Source organism: Vicia villosa, linkage group LG5 (assembly GCF_029867415.1).
Source record: "Vicia villosa cultivar HV-30 ecotype Madison, WI linkage group LG5, Vvil1.0, whole genome shotgun sequence".
In the NCBI taxonomy this organism is placed as follows: domain Eukaryota; kingdom Viridiplantae; phylum Streptophyta; class Magnoliopsida; order Fabales; family Fabaceae; genus Vicia; species Vicia villosa.
Window position 1 is genome coordinate 131,396,944 of NC_081184.1, and position 19,582 is coordinate 131,416,525.

Here is a 19,582-nt window from a genome sequence, read left to right on the forward strand (position 1 = left end):
GAGTAAGACAATATAAATATTAATATATATTTTTTAAATTTTTTAATTATGCGGGCTTGATGGACTACCCACGGTCCATATGAGCTAGTCCTAATGAGTAGCGGATTTTTCAAGGCTGGACTAAAAAGACCCTGAAAAATATGGACTCTAATTTTAAAGCTCAAGCCCTATAATTTTTTAGACCCATATAAACTAGCACATTTTGACAGCTCTAGCTCTAGCTCTAGTGTCACATATGGTTGGTTTCTATAAACTATATCTAATGACTCATACACCCCCTACTTAGTACTTAGTACTATCATAGGTAAGACTTAACTTGTTTGTTTGATAATCCAATTGTTTATATGATCAAGTGATCTATACCAGAAACAGAAACAATGTTTGTCTTGCTTAGATATTAGAATGTCCACGTACTTTAATACATATCAAAACAATCAAATTATTCTCAAATTCTTTGTTATCATCAAAATTAAGAATCATTGTTGTTCAAACAAACTTGATTCTTACACAACACTCATTTTCCTTTTGGAAATTTTACTAAATTGGTCTGCAAGAAATAAAGAAAGAGATGATCCTTCTATAAACACCATTCTTTGTAAGCACTAATAGATGATTTCTAACTGTAGATTGACATTTGTGTATATCAACATTATTGACATGTTTTGATGTTATATTTACTTAGAGTAAAAAAATGATACACAATTTTATATAAGTCTAATTTGATAATAGGTAAAACACGAGAGTTATAAATCATAACAAATTAATATAGATAGGGTCTTCTAACGAGTGATCAGATCACTAAGCATATTAAATAAAGAATGGTCTTGCTAACCGGTGCCCTCAAGGCAATGGTTAAGCATTCCTAAAAAAGAAAATATTCTATAGAAATTTTAATATTTCAATTTCTAAGACATTAAATATGCAGATTATCGAGATAAAGTTACTATTTTAAAGTTTTAACCATTGCCTTGAAGGCACTGGTTACCATTTCCCAATAAAGAAAAGATTCTTTATAAAAGTTATGATTTCAATTTCCAATGTATTTTCAATACTTTGATTACACATATTTTTAAAAAAACTTATCATTTTAATCATTTAAAAAGTGTCTCAAGAACACTGGTTAGTACTCTCTCTGGTTTCATTTATAAGAAAAGATTCTCCTTTTCGATACATTGAATAAATAATGTATCTGGACAACATATTGTCTAGATACATTATTTATTCAATGTATCTAAAAAGAAAATCTTTTCTTATAAATAGGACCGGAGGTAGTATTTTTCATATAGATAATAGAGCTAAATATCACTTTAATTTTCATTTATTTATTCAATCAAATATGAACACACCAAAGTGGTAAAACAAACTGATTTTACCTCACAACAATATGAAACTAGAAGTAATACATGAAAATTTAGACTATGCAAACTGTGAAGAGATTCTTAACATTACATCAATAATTTTAAGCCCATTTAGCCATGAGAGACATGCCCCCAGCACCAAGAAACACCGCAACATAAGATTTTAATTGAAGCTTAATACTACCCTGCATCCTCTTACTCATGAAATCAGCAGCAAGAAGATCAACCAAAGCCATGTAGATTAAAAGACCAGCAGATGATCCATTAAGCAATCCAACCGTTATTAACGCTTTTGGACTGTTCTCTTTGTAACTACTAGACATTGCAATTCCTATTGCAATTCCAAGTGGTGTTGTAATTGAGAAGAAAAATACCATTATAGCCTTCTTTACAAACTTGTACTCCGCCTGTATTTCAAGAGATCGAAACGCTTTTAATAATTTCACAATTATTATAAATAATTGATACTGTAAAATATTTTTACACTCTCATCATCGTACCTGGAGGATGCAACCACCAAGACCCATGCCTTCGAACATTTGATGGAAGCAAAGTGCAGCAACTAGACCTTTTATCGAGCATGTGTTATTGGAGGATCCCATGGCAAGTCCTATCACAATCGAATGAACTACTATTCCAAGTTCTAATACCTACGTTCGGACACGAGAGGTTCGGTAAGTAAAGTCTGATTAAAAAATTTGTTACATTTATAATATTAGGAGGTTGTATATATTATATTACCATGGCGACTACGCGATATCGTAGAAGCTGTGACTCCTCGCCTTCTGTCTTCGCCTCAAAATGGTGATGGTGACCGGCATGGACAGCACCCATCTCTTGATCTCCTCCACCTTCAGCCGGAATAATAACATTTTTCTTACCCTTTTGACTATAATAGCTAGTAGCCAAAGAATCCACCATCATTGTAACCACAGCAGAGAGCATAGCTGCGAACCCCGAAAACGGAAACTCATGCCACGGTTTCTTATCCAAACAATCCGACCACAACATGTCAAATGAATCAGGTAGTACGTGCATGAACCCGGTTCCAAGAATAATACCGGCCGCAAAACACTTCACAATCACGAATAAATTTCCGTCCGGGCTTAAAGCCGGGACGGAACGTGACACCAAGGGTAAGCTCACTCCAATCATGCTGGTTACTAATATTGCGAATATTGCTATGATTTTAAGAGAGAGAGCTTTTTCTTTGTTGTTGCAAGTGTTTGTGCTTTCGCTTTCACAATCAGCTAGGGCTTGTGAAGTGAAAAGAGTGATTAAGATGAAAATAATGGAGATTAATTTTTGTTTAGTTACTAGATTAGCCATTAATTGAAGTTTTCTAATGTGTAATGCTCACTGAGCTATCTTGCGTTGGTTTTGATCGAGTAATTAAGCTTCATTGTAACTGATATATATACAGCTGAGGTGCTAAAGTTTTAGTCATAAATATATAATAAAATTATTTATGATAATGTTACAAAACACCAACTTGGATGACTATACCGTACAGCATTTTTTTATCAAGAATAATTGATTATCTTACAAAATTAATCGGGTACGAATTAGTACTACGGCAAGGACCATTTATTAATTTACAGGGACATAAGGATAATATATAGTTTTATAGGATTGGTACAAGTAGTAGACATTTAGAGCTTAAGGTCTTCGGTTTCATTTTGATTCTTCTGTAAATAGAAAATTTGGTTAAAATGAGAGAATTGTTTGTCCCACGTATTATGTGACGAATATTAACCATAATTAAATACGTATTTAGAACACGATATAAAAATAAATGGGGAATTAGTCAACATGTATATGGCAAGCCCTAATGGTCAACAATACTAAGCAATTATAATTGTTAGGAGTGGGAGTGTAGTGATTAAGTTCCAACTAGATATGATAATCAGCCGGGTCAAGGGCGGGTTTAAGCAGACCTACCTCTGCCTCCACCCTCAAATTTGGTAAAGGATTAATAATTAGTGCCCCTCCCTGTTCTCAATGATGAATGGGTTTTTCCGTCCCGCATTTACCCCATCTACATAAAATATAATTTTTGTAAATGTATATTTTTTATTAATAATTAATCTTTAAACTAAATAATCAATTATTTTAAAATTAATTATAACGCTTGATATTTTTATTTAATTTGTATTTTCAAAAAATAAATAATAATTCTAATAAACATAATATTTTAACATTAAGAAATAGTAAATGAGTAATAAAATTATTAAAAATAAAAATAATAAATTAAAATAGATAGAAAGAGGCAGGGTGGATGAAGGCGGGTACTAGCATCCCCCACTTTGCCCCCTCATCCCCCACTTTGCCCCCTCCGTCGTAACTAAAAATCGGGTTTTCCCCGCATCCGCACCCACCCCAATAAAATCATAATTTCTCCGTTAATTTCTCCGTTAATTTGAACTTTAGTCGTCACATAAGTTGTCCATACACTTTCAGAGAGAAAGAGAGAAGAGAGAGTAATGTGATACATATAATAAATTTGTTAGAGCATCTTAATGTTGACTGGTTAAACAACCAACTAATTAACTAACTAACTAACTATAAAGCTACTAACAAATCCTAGCAGCCTATTAAGGATTAACAACTAACTTACCTTATTAATTCATAAACCTAAACATACATCGCATCAATCATAAGTATTCCTTTATAAAAACAAATATATCAATCTTCAAAGCCTATGATTGATCTATTATCAATAATGGACAAACTTGTTTATAAAAACATAATTATTCCTTTAAGTTGTTTTTGTACGATCCTTACTTCAAAAGCTCTTTATTATATCTTATTTCCTTGCAAAGCTCATTAAAATTTTCTAAAATAACCAAAATGCCTTTTTCAGTTTTTCTTTCACTAATATGTCTTGATCTAAAATATCATAGTTTGTTCTTTTCATGAAAGTCTTCACTAGATAATGATGCATGGCCAATAACAGTGGCACCATCTAATATATATAACCCTTATATCTTAAACCTGTTAGCCCTAATTAACCCACCTTGTAAAAATATTCAACACCTCATGATCAACTTTAATGCAACATCATAGACCATCAAACATATTCATAAACAATAAATTTTTCCTGAGTTCGAGAACCTATCTCACATTTTATAAAAGGAACACAGGATAATAGATCATTCTAAGTTTGACTGTACCAATACCATGAACTTTGCAAGCCTTATTGTCATTGAGTCAAAAGAATCCACCTGTTTTTAGTTCCAGAGTCTCAAACTATTATTTTCTTTGGAACATGCGATAAGATCTTCCTTAGTATATAAACCAACTCCTTTTCAGTCTCCACAATGGATTTGTTCTCTACAATTTACAATGGATAGAGTTGTTGTTTCAAAAATACTATGTGAACCAATTATTTGATCTTATACAATTATTCAAGTTTGGCCCACATAGAAGTTACATTCTCTCACTTAACTACTCTTTGAAATTTATCTCCAAGGCACAAGATAATGACACTTCTAGCCCTACCCACAATCTCATTCTTCTGTGCTTGTGTTAGACATTCATCCATCAATGCCTCGATCTTACACGCTTTTACACATTTTTGTTGAGTTAATATTTCTTGCATCTTCATGTTTCATAATAAAAAATTCTTGTATATGGAAAACGTCTTGCTATCCCAATTAAAACACATGGTACTCACTTGTAAACATAACCTCTATGCCTTTTAGTGGATGCCGCTTGTGAAATGAAAAGTTCATAGTGTGACATCACCTATGTTGACTTTATACTTATCAATCAATAAAATATTTTACCTATTTGTTTGACTACTTATTTAAAGGCAAAGTAAACTTAATGAGGTAGCTTATGTGGCAATTGGCATAAACAATGTAAAATTGATGCTTCATGCTTGTATGCGTGTCCATGTAAGGGTTTAAGGCATGATTAGAGCCTTGCCAAATAGGAGCTCGTGTTGAGTCTTGTTGGGTGGTTGTTAGGCACAAGTTTATAAATGCCACGTTGTCTGCTATGTGCCAGCCACAGTTATTAATCAGAAATTAAGAAAAACACCACAGGCAGCAAAACAACCTTTATTTTTTTTCTTGGTCCCGAGTCGGCTATTATTGCTGAGTTCATGACAGCTATTTTGTGTATAGAAGCTGCTGAAAAGAACAACTATAGGAAGTTCTGGGTTGAATCTGACTGCACTCTAGTTGTTAATGCTTTTAAGGATCATTATTTAGTCCCTTGGAAAATTCGCTCTCGCTGGCTTAAGTGTTTGGAATACACCTTGAAGATTGATTTTCTTTGCACTCACATTTTTAGAGAAGCCAATTTTTGTGCGGATTCTTTGGCTAATTTCGGTCTTACTTGTAAAGATATGCAATGGTTTAATTATGTCATTAAGGATATCAATAGGGATTTCTTGTTAGACAAGGCTGGTACTCCCAGGGTCAGGCTCTATCGTTAAGGGGTTTTGGTCTAGTCCCCCCTTGTGTAACCTGTTATTCCTTCTTTTTGTTTAATGATATTCCTTATTTCAGTTTAAAAAAAAAAACCTTTATTTTTTTTCTTCATGATTTAATATATTAGAGATAATTTTGGTAATTTCTTTACTGACCTCCTAACCTTCTTGGTCACTCCGGCGAAATTCCCAGAATGCCCCTATATTTCGGAAGTGCATTTCCGAAATCACTTTTTTTTAAAAAAAGTTGATTTCAGAAGTGCACTTCCAAAAACACAAAAAAAAATGTGTTTTCGGAGATGTATCTCCGAAAACACAAAAAAAATGTTTTCGGAGATGCATTTCTGAAATCAATTTTTTTTTTTTTGAAAAGGGGGTCTCTTCGGAGATGCATATCCAAAATATTCCAATTTTTAGTCTTGGAATGTTTCGGATATGCATTTCCGAAAAAATTCAATAATTATTAAAAAATTAAAATAAAGGAGAATCAATAGTATAATTAATTGTATTAATTAAAAGATATTATTAAATATATGTCATTATCAATAAAATATAATAATAATTATTAACATCTTTTTTTAAATTAAAATATTTTGTAGTTATTATTTATAATTAAATTTTTTCAACAATTTTTTATGCACTATTACTTTATTTACAAATAAATTATTTGATACTTTATTTTAATTCAATAGAATAGAATTTAATTTTAATAAAATTAAAAAAACAATGAGAATATTTTAAAAAAAAATTAAAAGAAACTTTTTAACTTTAATCTTTATTAATTTATTTTTTAACTATAATTAACTATTTAAAAAGTAAATAGTTGAATTATTAAATAAATTATTTATAAAATTGTAAATATTTAACTAAATTATTGAGATTATCTAAAAGTTATTACGTTAATTATAAAATAGCTAAATTATAAATACAAATAGTTTAATAGTTAATTACAAAATATAATTTTAACTTTAATTAAAATTTATTACGTTAATTATAAAATATCTAAAAGTTATAAAATTTATTAAAAAATACAATTAAAATTTTAATTTTAATAATTAAAACTTAACTCAAATTTATTAATAAATTAATAAAATTTAAAAATTAAATAAGAAAATTATTAAACTAATAATAATTTAAGTATTGATGAAATGTCATAAAAAAATCATTTGAAATACACAAGTGCACCACGTGAAACTTTGCAACAAAAAAAAAATTAAATTAAAATAGTAACAAATAATATAGAGAAATCAAAATTTATAATTTTTTTAATATACTAAAAATAATAGTTGATAGATTCAAAAGAATAAAGAAAAAAAGTATCAAAATGAAAAAATTTTATTAATTGATAGAAATAAAATGAACTGAATATGACAATTTTTGGGTCATTCTAATATAATAAATTCATTCTAATTTTGTGTATCATTATTAATTCAATATAACAAATTTCCAAAATTATTAACATATTTTTTTTATTCTAAAAGGAATGTACTTATTCTATTTATAAAATGTTTTATTTGATCGGTCCAAAATTTGAAATGGTTATTCCCTATAATTAAAATCGATATATTTGTCTTTATTAACTAATAAATAGTATAAATCTTTGAAGATCTTAATTTTAAACCACCATTTCAAAATAATTCTATAATTCAAAACTTCTGCGTTTTTTCGGAAGTGTACTTTCGAAATCCCAAAAAATGGGATTTCGGAAATGCATTTTCGAATTCTGAAAAAATTTTAAAAAAAAAATTATTTCGAAAATGCATTTCCGAAGTAAGGATATTTAGGGGTTTTTGCTGGGGGTCAGCCCCATAGGGAGGTGAAGAAAGAAATTCTCATTATTTTTAAGAGCTAAATCTACCATCCAATTGGTGAAACATTTGAGTCACGGTTCGATGATTAATTGATTTAATTGTGATTGAGTTGATTGATAATAGTATATGCTTATATCAAAGTTAGAGGTCTTTTAAGGTTATTGATGTGTCTCTCCGTCTTATATGGGTTGAAGATTGAGTTTAATCATGGACGTCCAAATAGATGAGTGGATTAAATTAAGAGACAAAGTGTGTCATTAACATTGAAAAGGATTAAATACATATTAGGAAGGACCAGTTATTATTAACTGCCGTTCGATTGGTGGGTTTGGTGGGTTTGCGAGTAAAGACATTAATACTTTATATTAGGAAGATCCTTAAGTCCCATATTGGTTGGAGATAGAATATTGAAAGAGTTTATATAGAGTGACATTCTTCACCTTACCAACAGGTTTTGTAAAGATGAGTTAGGTCAAACTCTAATATGGTATCATAGCCTATCGATTAGACCATGGGTCAACCACCGTTAATATCCACGCACCAAGCCCAAAAAGAATGTTAGGTGTGAGGGAATGTATTAGGAAGATCCTAAAGTCTCACATTGGTTGGTTGGAGATAGAGCATTGAAAGAGTTTATATAGAGTGACACTCCTCATCCCTGTTGCTTCATGGTGACTTTAAATACGTGATATTGATTATCTTGATGTTATATTAGACGATGACGAATCATATCATTTTCTTCTTTGTTGGTAAGACGATTCGATGTCCATACTAGGTTTCGGCCATGATAGACTCAGTGAGGAGGACAGGGATGGTTTTGAGTTTTAGAATAATTTCGTATTTGAACGTTATATAGTTGATGGAGTGTGAGGAGGATAATTTGGCAATTGACGTTTATTTACATAAGTATGTCTTATTTTATGCATCAAGTTCTTAGTTATTTATTCTCCTTTTAAACCTTGATGTTTTTATGTAATGAAGATGTCCTCCATCTCAGTGTTAGAAAAGAAAGGGTTGTACGAGAAGGCAAAGGCAAAGAGAGTTAAAAAATGACCCTTATGATTTTCTGACTCGTATTCTAAGAAAAATGAAACTCGTGGATAAGAGAAAGATCATTCGGGATACACATATCTTAGTCATGAGATCCTCGTTAAAAGACACATCTGTAAGAACAAGATTGGTTCTGCATCTGGCCTTAGGTTTTGATGACAACTTTACATGTTATCTTAAAGAACTATTGAATACACTAACGGTTTTCTTTCTAGGGTGTGATTGTTTCCTTGTAGGTCCTGACTCTGGTAAGAAGGCGTGTGATGTCATCAAGTTCTGAACTGTACACTCTGGAAGAATACTAGTGTTCTGTTACAATGGAAGTAAAAATTTTGGAAAGCTACTTATGCAACGGTTCTAAGAAACGTTAGTACAAGAGCTTTTGATCGTGACTTTGTAAGGAAGTTTTGGAGGCCTTCTAAAGCTTTACTTCTGCGTCCCATATTGTGAAGATGCTAAAGACGAGGTTCTGTTGAACAATTTCTAAGGATCTGAAGACATTTGTTTTGAAGACAAAGTGCTGAAGACTCTAAAGACAAGATTCTGCTAAACAAGCTCTGAAGACTCAAAGACTTAGGTACTGAAGATTCAAGTTCTAATCATCTACAACATGTTTCAATCAACATACAATCTAAAGCCTCTAAATACTTAAAAGATCAAGGACGGATTGCATATGATGATGAGCATAAAAATACTAACATAAACTGTGACCTCTACTCTCACAGGGTGGCGTAAGAATAGTCCAACCTGTACTTGTTATCTACTATTCTCACCATGAATGCTGGGGAATTTACAGCTGTACTTTGCATTTCCTATTCTACACTCTAACGGATCTATGCTTCTCTATAAAGTAAGCCATTGGACGAATTTGAAATCAACATGCCAGTTCTACAAAATTACACAAAAGCACTGCATAAAGTATGGTAGATAAATCTTTGTATTGTTTTGTATTTTAGCAAGGATCTTTTGTTCGTATCTTGCTTATCAACACTTTTGTGTTGTTGTACTGAAACATTGTATAGTCTACTAATTATAAGCATCTTTGTAATACACTCTTGTAATCAACTTGGTTGATTGTTTCCTTGGGAGACTAGGTGCTAGTCAGAAGCCTTGAGAAGATTGTGCTTGCGATTATAGTGGTTTCATGATAAGGATCGACTGAACTTGTTGGGGTTGTCAACAAGGTTGATCAGAAACTTATTGTGGTTGTTTCATAGAGAGACTAGGTGCTATTCAGGAGTCTCAAGAAGGCATTGGTTGCGGTCAATGTGGTTGTATGTAATCATTTTAGTTATAGTAGATTGAGTCCTTATTGAGAATGCAAAATCACATTGGTGGGTGGACTGAAGTAACTTTATTAACAGTGAACCAAGATAAAAATAATTGTGTTCATCTATCTTTATTCACTTGTTAACCTTGTGTTTTGAGTTGCAAAAAGATTAAATTTGGTGCATATGAATTCAAACCCCCCTTTCTTGTGTTTCTCGCACCTTTAATTGGAATTAGAGCTCCGGTTCTGGTTGTATACACTTAACCGTGTCAGATAAAGATTCAGACAAGTTTCAAAAACATTATGGTTGATCATACGCCACTACCACCACCAGTTATCAATGAAAGAAATCACTACAATGCTAAACCTCCAATCTTTGATGGAGAAAAATTTGATTATTGGAAATACAGAATAGAAATTTCTTTTTGAGCTATGATGTTGATTTATGAGATATGGCAGTTGATGACTACGTACATCCTATCGATGCCAGAGGAAACAAAGTCGAAAGATGAAGAATGAATGACCGACAAAAGAAGGAGTATAAGAATCATCACAAAGCTAGAACTATTATGTTGAATGCAGTATCCTATAAAGAGTATGAAGAGATAACAAATAGAGACTATGTCGAGTCTATATTTGAATCCTTAAGAGTGAATCATGAAGGTAATGCACAAGTCAAAGAAACCAAGGCCCTTGCCTTGATTCAAAAATATGAAGCCTTCAAGATGGAGGATGATGAAACAGTTGAGACAATGTTCTCAAGGTTTTAAACCTTAGTTCCTGGACTGAGTGTTCTGATCAAGGGTTAATCAACTTCATATCACATGAAGAAGATTATCAGAAGCTTGCCATCTAAATGGAGGCTTATTGTAACTGCACTCAAGCTTGCAAAGGACCTGAACAACACCTCTCTAGAGGAACTAGTGAGTTCTCTAAGAAGTCAGGAGATTGAGCTAGAGCAAAATGAACCTCTGAAGAAAGGAAAATCTGTTACGCTCAAATGTGTCAAAAGTTCTAAGAAGTCCAAAGCTCTTCAAGCTGAAGAGATTGAGGATTCGGAAGAAGATTCTGATGGAATAAAAAATGAGGCGTCTCTACTATCCAAATGGGTTAACCGCCTATGGAAGAGAAATAAAGTCAACAAGTTCAGAGGTACTAGAAGGAATTATGGTCGCTTCAAGTCTACTTCTGGCCAAAGGAAGTCTAGTGGCAAAGAGGTCAATTGTTATGAATGTAATGAGTCAAGACACTTCAAGTACGACTATCCTAAGTTACAAAAGAGCAAGAAGAAAGGGTTGATGACAACTTGCGAAGATTTTGATTCCTTAGAAGATAAGTCTCAAGAAGAGCAGGCCAACGTAGCTCCAATGGCTTGTGTAGGGACTTTAGAAGCAGAGATCCATTCAAAAGGCAAAGCAGGCTTAGAATTAGGTGAAGAAGAGGTAATCTTCAAAGAGGTATTCTCTAACTTGTCTCATTTAGAATTATATACTTCTTTAACTGAAATTCTGAAAAGACATGAGTTACTCAAGATTGAATTCAAGGAACTTAAAAAATCTTATGAATTTATATCCTCTGAAAAAAACAAGCTCAAGGAAGATCTTTTCATTCTAAGTGAAGAAATTTTCTTTTTAAAAGATGAGAACTCTGGCCTTAAAGGCACGAGGGCTCTTCTAGAAGCTTATAAGAGTAATGATGATGTCATTAAAAAAATGATAAAGCTTTTCAGAAGTTTCTAGCCAGAAGCATAGGGAGAAGCACAATGGCCTCTATGATCTATGGAGTGAGCAGAAATGTGACACATGGTATTGGTTATAACTCCTATGACGAATCTATTTCTGATAAGGAAGACAAACCTAATACCCTTCATTCTTATCTTGTTTCTGTTGGGTCGGTGCCAAAAGACAAAGGAAAAGAAAAAGAGAAATCATATTCTAATCCTAAGACAAAACCTTCTTGTTTCAAATCCTGTAAACATGACTCCATAGACATCCTTACCTTAAGTGCTTGTGGTGGGATTTAATGGAACACAAATATGGACCATTTGAGAAGTTTTGCCTTTAACATTGACTAAGGGAATGTCTTTCAAGTCGAGCTTACTAGTGTTATGTACGCGGTGGAGTTTGACGTTCATAAAATTGGAGGAATATTTGGTTTGAATCTAATTATATGTTGGCAGTGCAAGCTTTCTTAATTCTTTCTTTGGTGCCTTGGCAACATAAATCTAGACCGCTCAACTACATCCATCACACTACCTCCATGAGTTTCATAGTCTCTCGCATATTTAGAGAAATGAACTATTATATTGACAAACTAGTTAGCTTAGGCCTTATAATTACTTGGTTGTATACCTTGCATGATACTCTTACTATAGATTTCTTGATAAGCAAGTAAGGGTTACCAAACAGGACCGACCTACCGAGCATGCATGTTTGCCCATATTTTTTGCAAGCAGTGCCAAGGTTGTAGGCCCTTGCGCTTTACTGTGTATGGCTGCCCATTTTTTAGCAGGCTTTTGCGAGCATGGGCTTAAAATTTTTTTTTGTTGCAATTTTTAAGTTTCAGGGGTGTAGGATCCGCCAGGTCCGACACATCCTATCTTTATTTTTTGTGGAACAAAGCAAGATTTTGAGCTTGTACTCTCTATTATGTCCACTCCGTCATTTTTTTCCTTCAGAAGTTTATGAATCGAGATCGACATATTCGTTTGTCACTCATAAATCTTTATTTTAGGTTTAGATTCTAGTTTGGGTTTTGGCATATCCCTTCTTCGTCCTCTTGTGTGTTTGATTCTTTTGTATTTAATATATTCTTCGCCTTGAACTTTTGTATTTAATATACCGGATTAGCCATTAATTAAAGTTTTCTAGTGCGTTACATGCTCACTTACCTATCTTGTGATGGTTTTGATTGAGTAATCAAGCTTCATTATAATATATGGACATGCGGTGCTACAATTCTATTAGTCATAACTTATATAAATAAATAAATTATCCATGTGATGATACAAAACACCAACTAGAGTATTTTATAATAAAATAATTTGCATTTCATCATAAAACACCAACTAGAGTGTACAACAATTTTTTATCATGAAAATAATTTATATAGTTACAAAATTAGTCGTGTACGAATTGGTACTACGGCAAGAACTAATATTTAATTTACAACATGAATGAATATAAGGATAATATATAGTTTTATAGGATTGATAAAAAAAATAGTACGGAATTCGTTCTCTAACTTCTATACATAGAAATTTTTTAAATCTAAAGAGAATAACTAATTTTATATGTTGCACATATTGTTTGTTTAGTATGAGAGAAAAAAAAATAATATAAAATATTTTTACACTGTAAATTAATTTAAAAATATTAATATGATATTATTGAATATTATAATTTTATTGAATGATGATGTAAAATTAATTTACATTGATAATAAATTACTTTTAACCTCTTAATATCATAGCAAGGAAATTTATCTATTACAAAAAGTCCAACTTTATTACTCTATTAAATATTTTTTGATAATTTTACTCAAAAGATTCGTCTTATTTAAAATGTCTTATTTATAATAGGGAGACAAAATCGATAATTGGATAAATTTTGATTGAATATTTCTAAAATAATTTTATTTTTATTTTTACGTTATTTAAATATATATAACTATTTTGTTTTATTCTTAAAATAACTCACATTTAATTTATTGTTGTTTTAAAAAGTTAATGCGATCATAGTCCAACAAAATAGCCACAAATATATCTTTACTTATTTTAAATAGAAAATTGAGAGTTAAATAAGTTTTTAGTTCTTTAAAATATTTCAACCTTCATTTTTAAATTTAAAAAATTTTCTTTTAAAAAAAATATTTTTTTAATATTTTATGTGAACATTTTTTTGTCTCTCTAATAATTGATGTGGCACACCATGTGGCAGTGATAGCGTGGCAACATGCAGACGTATCATGTTACATGGTTAAATTCAACATCATACTTGAACTCATAAAAATTCATAGTTAATCCTAATCTAATGTCGTAACTAACGCATTATAAAAATTTTGATATGAAAAAATACATAAAAATGCATTGCAGAATTTCTGGTTATATTTCCTAACCTCAATTATATTTTAAAGAATACAGCATTCAAATTAAAACTGATTTATAACCAGAATTTCAAAAAACTTGTAGAATAATTTCAAAAGAGCATATAGAGAATAGAGAATATGGCAGCTCTATAGCACTATGGCATAGTGGAATTTTAACAAACCGCTATTATTCTGCTAGACATGATCTAATAATACAAAGTGTTGTCATATAGCGGCGGCATTAGCATTTTAGTATAGCAAAATTTGAACAAATCACTAATTTTCGCAATTAAGTGACAGCATTGGGAAAGGCTGCAAACTTTGTTTGTTATGGTCCTAAGAGTTTACTTAATACAAAAAGCATATTTGGCGATGAGCACGGCCAACATCCTACAAAATACAATATAATCAAATTTTAAAAACATTTAGTTATCCGTTATATTGATATCTACACAAAAAAACAAAGATCCTTTTTAGAATCTAAAAATATTTTAATGAGATGGTAATAGTCTCTTTTAACTTAATCAAAAATTGATGTGGTTAATGCTATCACATAGTGATTCAGGAGCAGCACCATGTTTAAAGGATTTAATAGTACTTTTGTAACTCTCCTCCCCAAGACATCTGAGGCTAAAAATATGAAAGACTATAGGCCTATAGCATGTTGCTCCATAGTCTACAAGCTTTACTCCAACGTTTTGACTAACAGGCTAGCAAAAGTGATAGGTTCCATAGTTGGGCTCAACCAAGCTGCTTTCATTCCAGGTCAGCAGATTCATAAACACATTCTCCTGGCATATGAGTTGATAAAGGGCTATACTAGGAAGCAGGGACCTCCCAGGTGCATGATACACCTTGACTTGCAGAAAGCATATGATATGCTTAGGTGGAAGGCTCTGGACACAATCCTTCATGAGGTAGGTATTCCTGACCTTTTTGTGAGATGGATTATGAATGGGGTGTCTACAGTGACTTATAGATACAATATAAATGGGGAACATTCTCAAATGCTTAGAGCAGCCAGAGGAATAAGGCAGGGAGATCCAATCTCTCCCTACCTATTTGTGATTGTGATGGAATATATGAGCAGACTCCTACATCAAATGCAACTGGAACCTAATTTCCACCATCATTCTAGATGCAAAAAGCTGGGGCTGACCCACCTCACCTTTGCAGATGATGTCCTACTTTTTGCTCGAGAAGACACTGACTTAGTCCAGCTAATGAAGCTAACCCTGCAAAGATTCTCTGACTCTGCTGGGTTAAGTGTTAACCCTATGAAATGCTTTGTGTATATGGGGGCTGTGGAGGAGCAAGCTAGGCAGTAAATCATGGAAATAACAGGTTTTAGAGAAGGAGTTCTACCTTTCAGATACTTAGGAGTTCCACTCACTAGCAAAAGATTGTCTGCAGATCACTACTTGCCTCTTATTGAGAAGATACTCAAAAGATTACAACACTGGAGCACAAGATTCTTAAGCATAGCTGGTAGAATACAACTTGTATAGAGTGTCAGCTTTGCTATAGCGAACTATTGGCTCCAATGCCTGCCCTTGCCCAAATGTGTGATCCAAAAAATTCAAACTGCCGGCAGAATATTTGTATGGACTGGGGGCACTACTCCCAGTAGGAAAAGCCCTGTTGCTTGGAAGAAAATATGTAAACCTCGAGCTAAAGGTGGGTTTAATGTAATTGATCTTGAGGGGTGGAACAAAATAACCATGATGAAACTTCTATGGGATCTGAAAATGAAGTCTGACTGCCTCTGGGTCAGATGGATACACTCTTACTTCATCAAAGGACATGATCTGTTTCATATGGACATACCAAATTCTGCTTCCTGGGTCTACAAGAGCATACTTAATACTAGACCTCACATTACAGATATACGTGAGCAGTGGGATAATAGTCTGGTGGCAAAGAAATTTTACATGAGCAAGATGTATAGAGGTTTATTTCAACTAGAGCCAAATGTTGTTTGGCACACTCTTCTGGTGGGCAATATAGCAAGGCCCCGAGCTCTGTTCTTCCTGTGGCTCACTTGCCATCAGAAACTTGCCACTAAATCGAGACTGAAGAAGTTTGGTATGGCTATAGACACTAAATGTTGCTTTTGCCAGGAAGAGGAAACTAAGGAGCATCTCTTTTTCTGTTGCGAGCCTATGATAGCTATCTGGCAGGATATCTTACTGTGGCTTGGGGTAACCCACACGCCTATTCATTGGCAGGGAGAACTTGATTGGATCATGAGATACTGTAGTGGAAAAGGTAAAAAATGTGGCCTAATGAAGATGGCTACTGCTGAAACTATATACTTCTGCTGGAAGTATAGAAATGACACATGCTTTGGGGATACTTATGATAGAAACATAGTTGTAGATAATATAAATAATACCTTCATACATAGAGGTTGGAGAATTAGGAAATATAGAGATAGTGTGGCTCAACTATTGATGTAAGAACTAGTGTGAAGGTTGGATCATTTTGATCACCTTGGGTTGTAACTGTTTTTTGAATTAATCCAATATTTTATTGATTCAAAAAAAAATTATTACTTCAAAATTATTTTATATAAAGGTAAAAAATTTGAGAGAAGTTTTGTTATCTATTATAATCTACACCAATTTAAAAAAATTGTCTCTACATTTGCACAACATAAACTTGTTTAAAATGGGTACAATTTTTTATGGAATAGAGAACTAAAATTTATCATGACGCAAGAAGAACATTTAATTTTTTTTTAATATTATTACATCAAATACTTTTTACAACCTATCTATTTATACATTTTTACAAGTTTATACGATTACTTTTTCATATTGTTTCAATAAATAAATTAACAGTACACACACACACACACACACACACACACACACACACACACACACACACACACACACACACACACACATATATATATATATATATATATATAATTGACTAAATATCAACTGCATCAGAATAAAATTTTTACAAAAATGAAATTTTAATATATATGAATATATATGAGAGAGAAGATTATTCCTTATTATTTTTAATTATTAGATTGAAAAGAATTAATAGTCAAAATATGGAATAAACTATAAAAACTTACTCTTGAAGTAAATATATCCCTTCTCATACTCTCTCTCTCTCTCTCTCTCTCTCTATATATATATATATATATATATATATATATATAAGAAACTGATGGAAGAAAAGATGAAATTTTGTAGCACAAGAAAGATATGACTCTTGAAGACTTATTAATAGTCATAAATGACTTATCTCGGACAAAAAGAGAAGGGAATTAACCCATATTGAATGACCTCAGGGAGAAATAGTGACACATGCATTTATGACTCATAAAACAAATTTACAAAAGTTGAATGTGCAAAGTAGTATATAAACGAATTATATTCCAACAATTAGGACATCTAAACATACATCACTCACAACAGAATAACCTTGCAACCCTAACCGACTAGCTCTGACAGGGTTATTGAATAGTGTACTCTACATGTCGATTTGGCACCCACCATGAGCTTCGGTAAAAACTTGTCTGAGCTACACACTCTCATTCCAACGACAATCCAACCTCATTTCACGATAACGATGGTTGCCACTAATAGAAACAACCAACCACAACCACAATAATGCCAAACTTCCATAGAAGAAACGTTGGCTGTTATGGAAGAACTATGTCACCAAAAAGAGACACTGCAAGATAACGTGCGAGATCTGCAACAACAACAACAACAAATGCAACCTATAATAGACGATCAAGAAGACCTACTAGACTGCTAACCCCTGTCTGTAGAGATTTAGGACGTACATATGTCATTGACAAAATTAAAATCGACCTCCCTAGATACGTTCGATGACATGAGTGATCATCAAGAATACATTATTTCCATCAACAAACAAATGGTCATCATTGGAGCTAACGACTCCCTAAAATGTAAGTTCATGGAAGGAACACTGAAAGTGGCGGTCCTTCGATGGTACATGAGTCTCCAGAGGCTCTCTATCACCAATTATTAGTACTTGACGATGAATATATGAAATTACATCTCGCTGCTACATCAAGAGGGAGACAATTCACGTCTCTATTACATGGTTTTGTAGCATATCCTTTAAGCTTTGGTTTGGTTTTAATTTATACCATTGAATATCCTCTTCAATTGCGCATTTCTGAATCGAGTTTTAGATTTGTATATTTTAGTATGCATAATTCAAACTGTTTGAGTTTGAGTATGGCCAATGTACTTTAAGTCAATTAGTTGATTTTTTGGATCAAGAACCATATTTGAGATCGGTTCCAGTATTACATCAGTGGAATCTAAAAATAACTTTAAAAATTGAAAATTTTGAGATTTTAGGCGTGTGATTCGAACCACACACCCTGTGAGTCGAATCACAAGTTGCATATGAATCAATCATGGAACACTATGACTCGAATTACAAGTTGTTCATGAGTCGAATCATGAAAAGTTGGTTTGCCATTACCTTGCTTGAGTGGAATCGTAGTTTGTTCTTGACTCGAATCAAGCTATGCATGACTGAAATCACATATTTTGCTTTGACTCACATAATAATGAAATGGATTTCTCATATGTATAGATCTCAATCCAAACTACTTTGCCACTTGACTCAAATCACTCATGTGCTGCTTATGATTCAAATCGAGCATGATTTTTTTTCACTTTTTTTGTGCTTAATCTCTAACACCTATAAAATCATTTTTCTCTCAAAATCTTTCACAATGTTAAAAAACACACATTTCTATTTTTGGTTTGTAAACTCACAAATCACTTGTTGTTTCATTTTTCAAAAGAAATTTGGATCTTTTGTGAACACTTACAAACGGTTTCTTTCATCTTCTACCTCATTTTTTTACATTGTTGCATGTATTTGAATATAATCTTTAAAGGTTCGTGATTGTTTAGGAGATTCATTTTTAAATTTAATGTTTATTAAATATTTGATTAAGATTTTAGAGGTTTGGAAGGTGTATGGTCCTGTGACTGGTTCTGACAATTCCAGTGGAAAAAAGGAGGTTTTTCTCTCTAGGTAGACCTTGGTAGTGCAGTGTGGAAGCCTACAAACAGGGTAGAAGTTCTTCTAAATCATCAGAACGATCAACACTCAAGATACTCGTAAAATAGAGTAAATATTATCGTAGCACAGAGACATAGGATGTGTTTCGTTTAGGGTAGATTGAGGAGAGGGGAGAGAAGAAAGTATTTCTAATTAAATGTATTTGGTTCCAATTTTATGAGGGAAGGGAAGGGGAGAGAAAAGGAGCAAAACCCCCTCCAAAACACATTTTTTGCGTCCCCTCCAAAACACATTATATTTACTAAAACATCCTCAATTTTATTTTAGTATTTTAAATTTATTCATTTTCTTCCGTTTACTACTTCTCTTTTGTGTGGTTTTTCTCTATTTCTTCAATCAATCTATTATAATTACCTTCAAAAATTTTTTTTCGTATTTTTATTATTTAATATAAATTATAATCACTTCATTTTTTTTATAATTTTTTATTTTTATGTTTATTAATATTCAATTTTTTGCTAATTTTGTT

At 32.3% G+C, this 19,582-nt stretch overlaps 2 protein-coding genes across 2 annotated transcripts; one reads left to right on the forward strand and one right to left on the reverse strand.

Moving 5' to 3' along the window:
• Positions 1 to 1,411: 1,411 nt before the first annotated feature.
• LOC131607377 (probable zinc transporter 10) lies at positions 1,412 to 2,687 on the reverse strand. Its single transcript, XM_058879389.1, has 3 exons — positions 2,100 to 2,687; positions 1,859 to 2,008; positions 1,412 to 1,765 (listed from the first exon to the last, which is right to left on the reverse strand). The coding sequence occupies exons 1-3, from the start codon at positions 2,685 to 2,687 to the stop codon at positions 1,460 to 1,462; spliced, it is 1,044 nt and encodes a 347-aa protein (XP_058735372.1). The 3' UTR covers positions 1,412 to 1,459.
• Positions 2,688 to 15,734: 13,047 nt separating this feature from the next.
• Positions 15,735 to 16,472, forward strand: LOC131605460 (uncharacterized). The gene has a single exon (XM_058877811.1). It carries the CDS (start codon positions 15,735 to 15,737, stop codon positions 16,470 to 16,472), a length of 738 nt encoding a protein of 245 aa, XP_058733794.1.
• Positions 16,473 to 19,582: the final 3,110 nt, after the last annotated feature.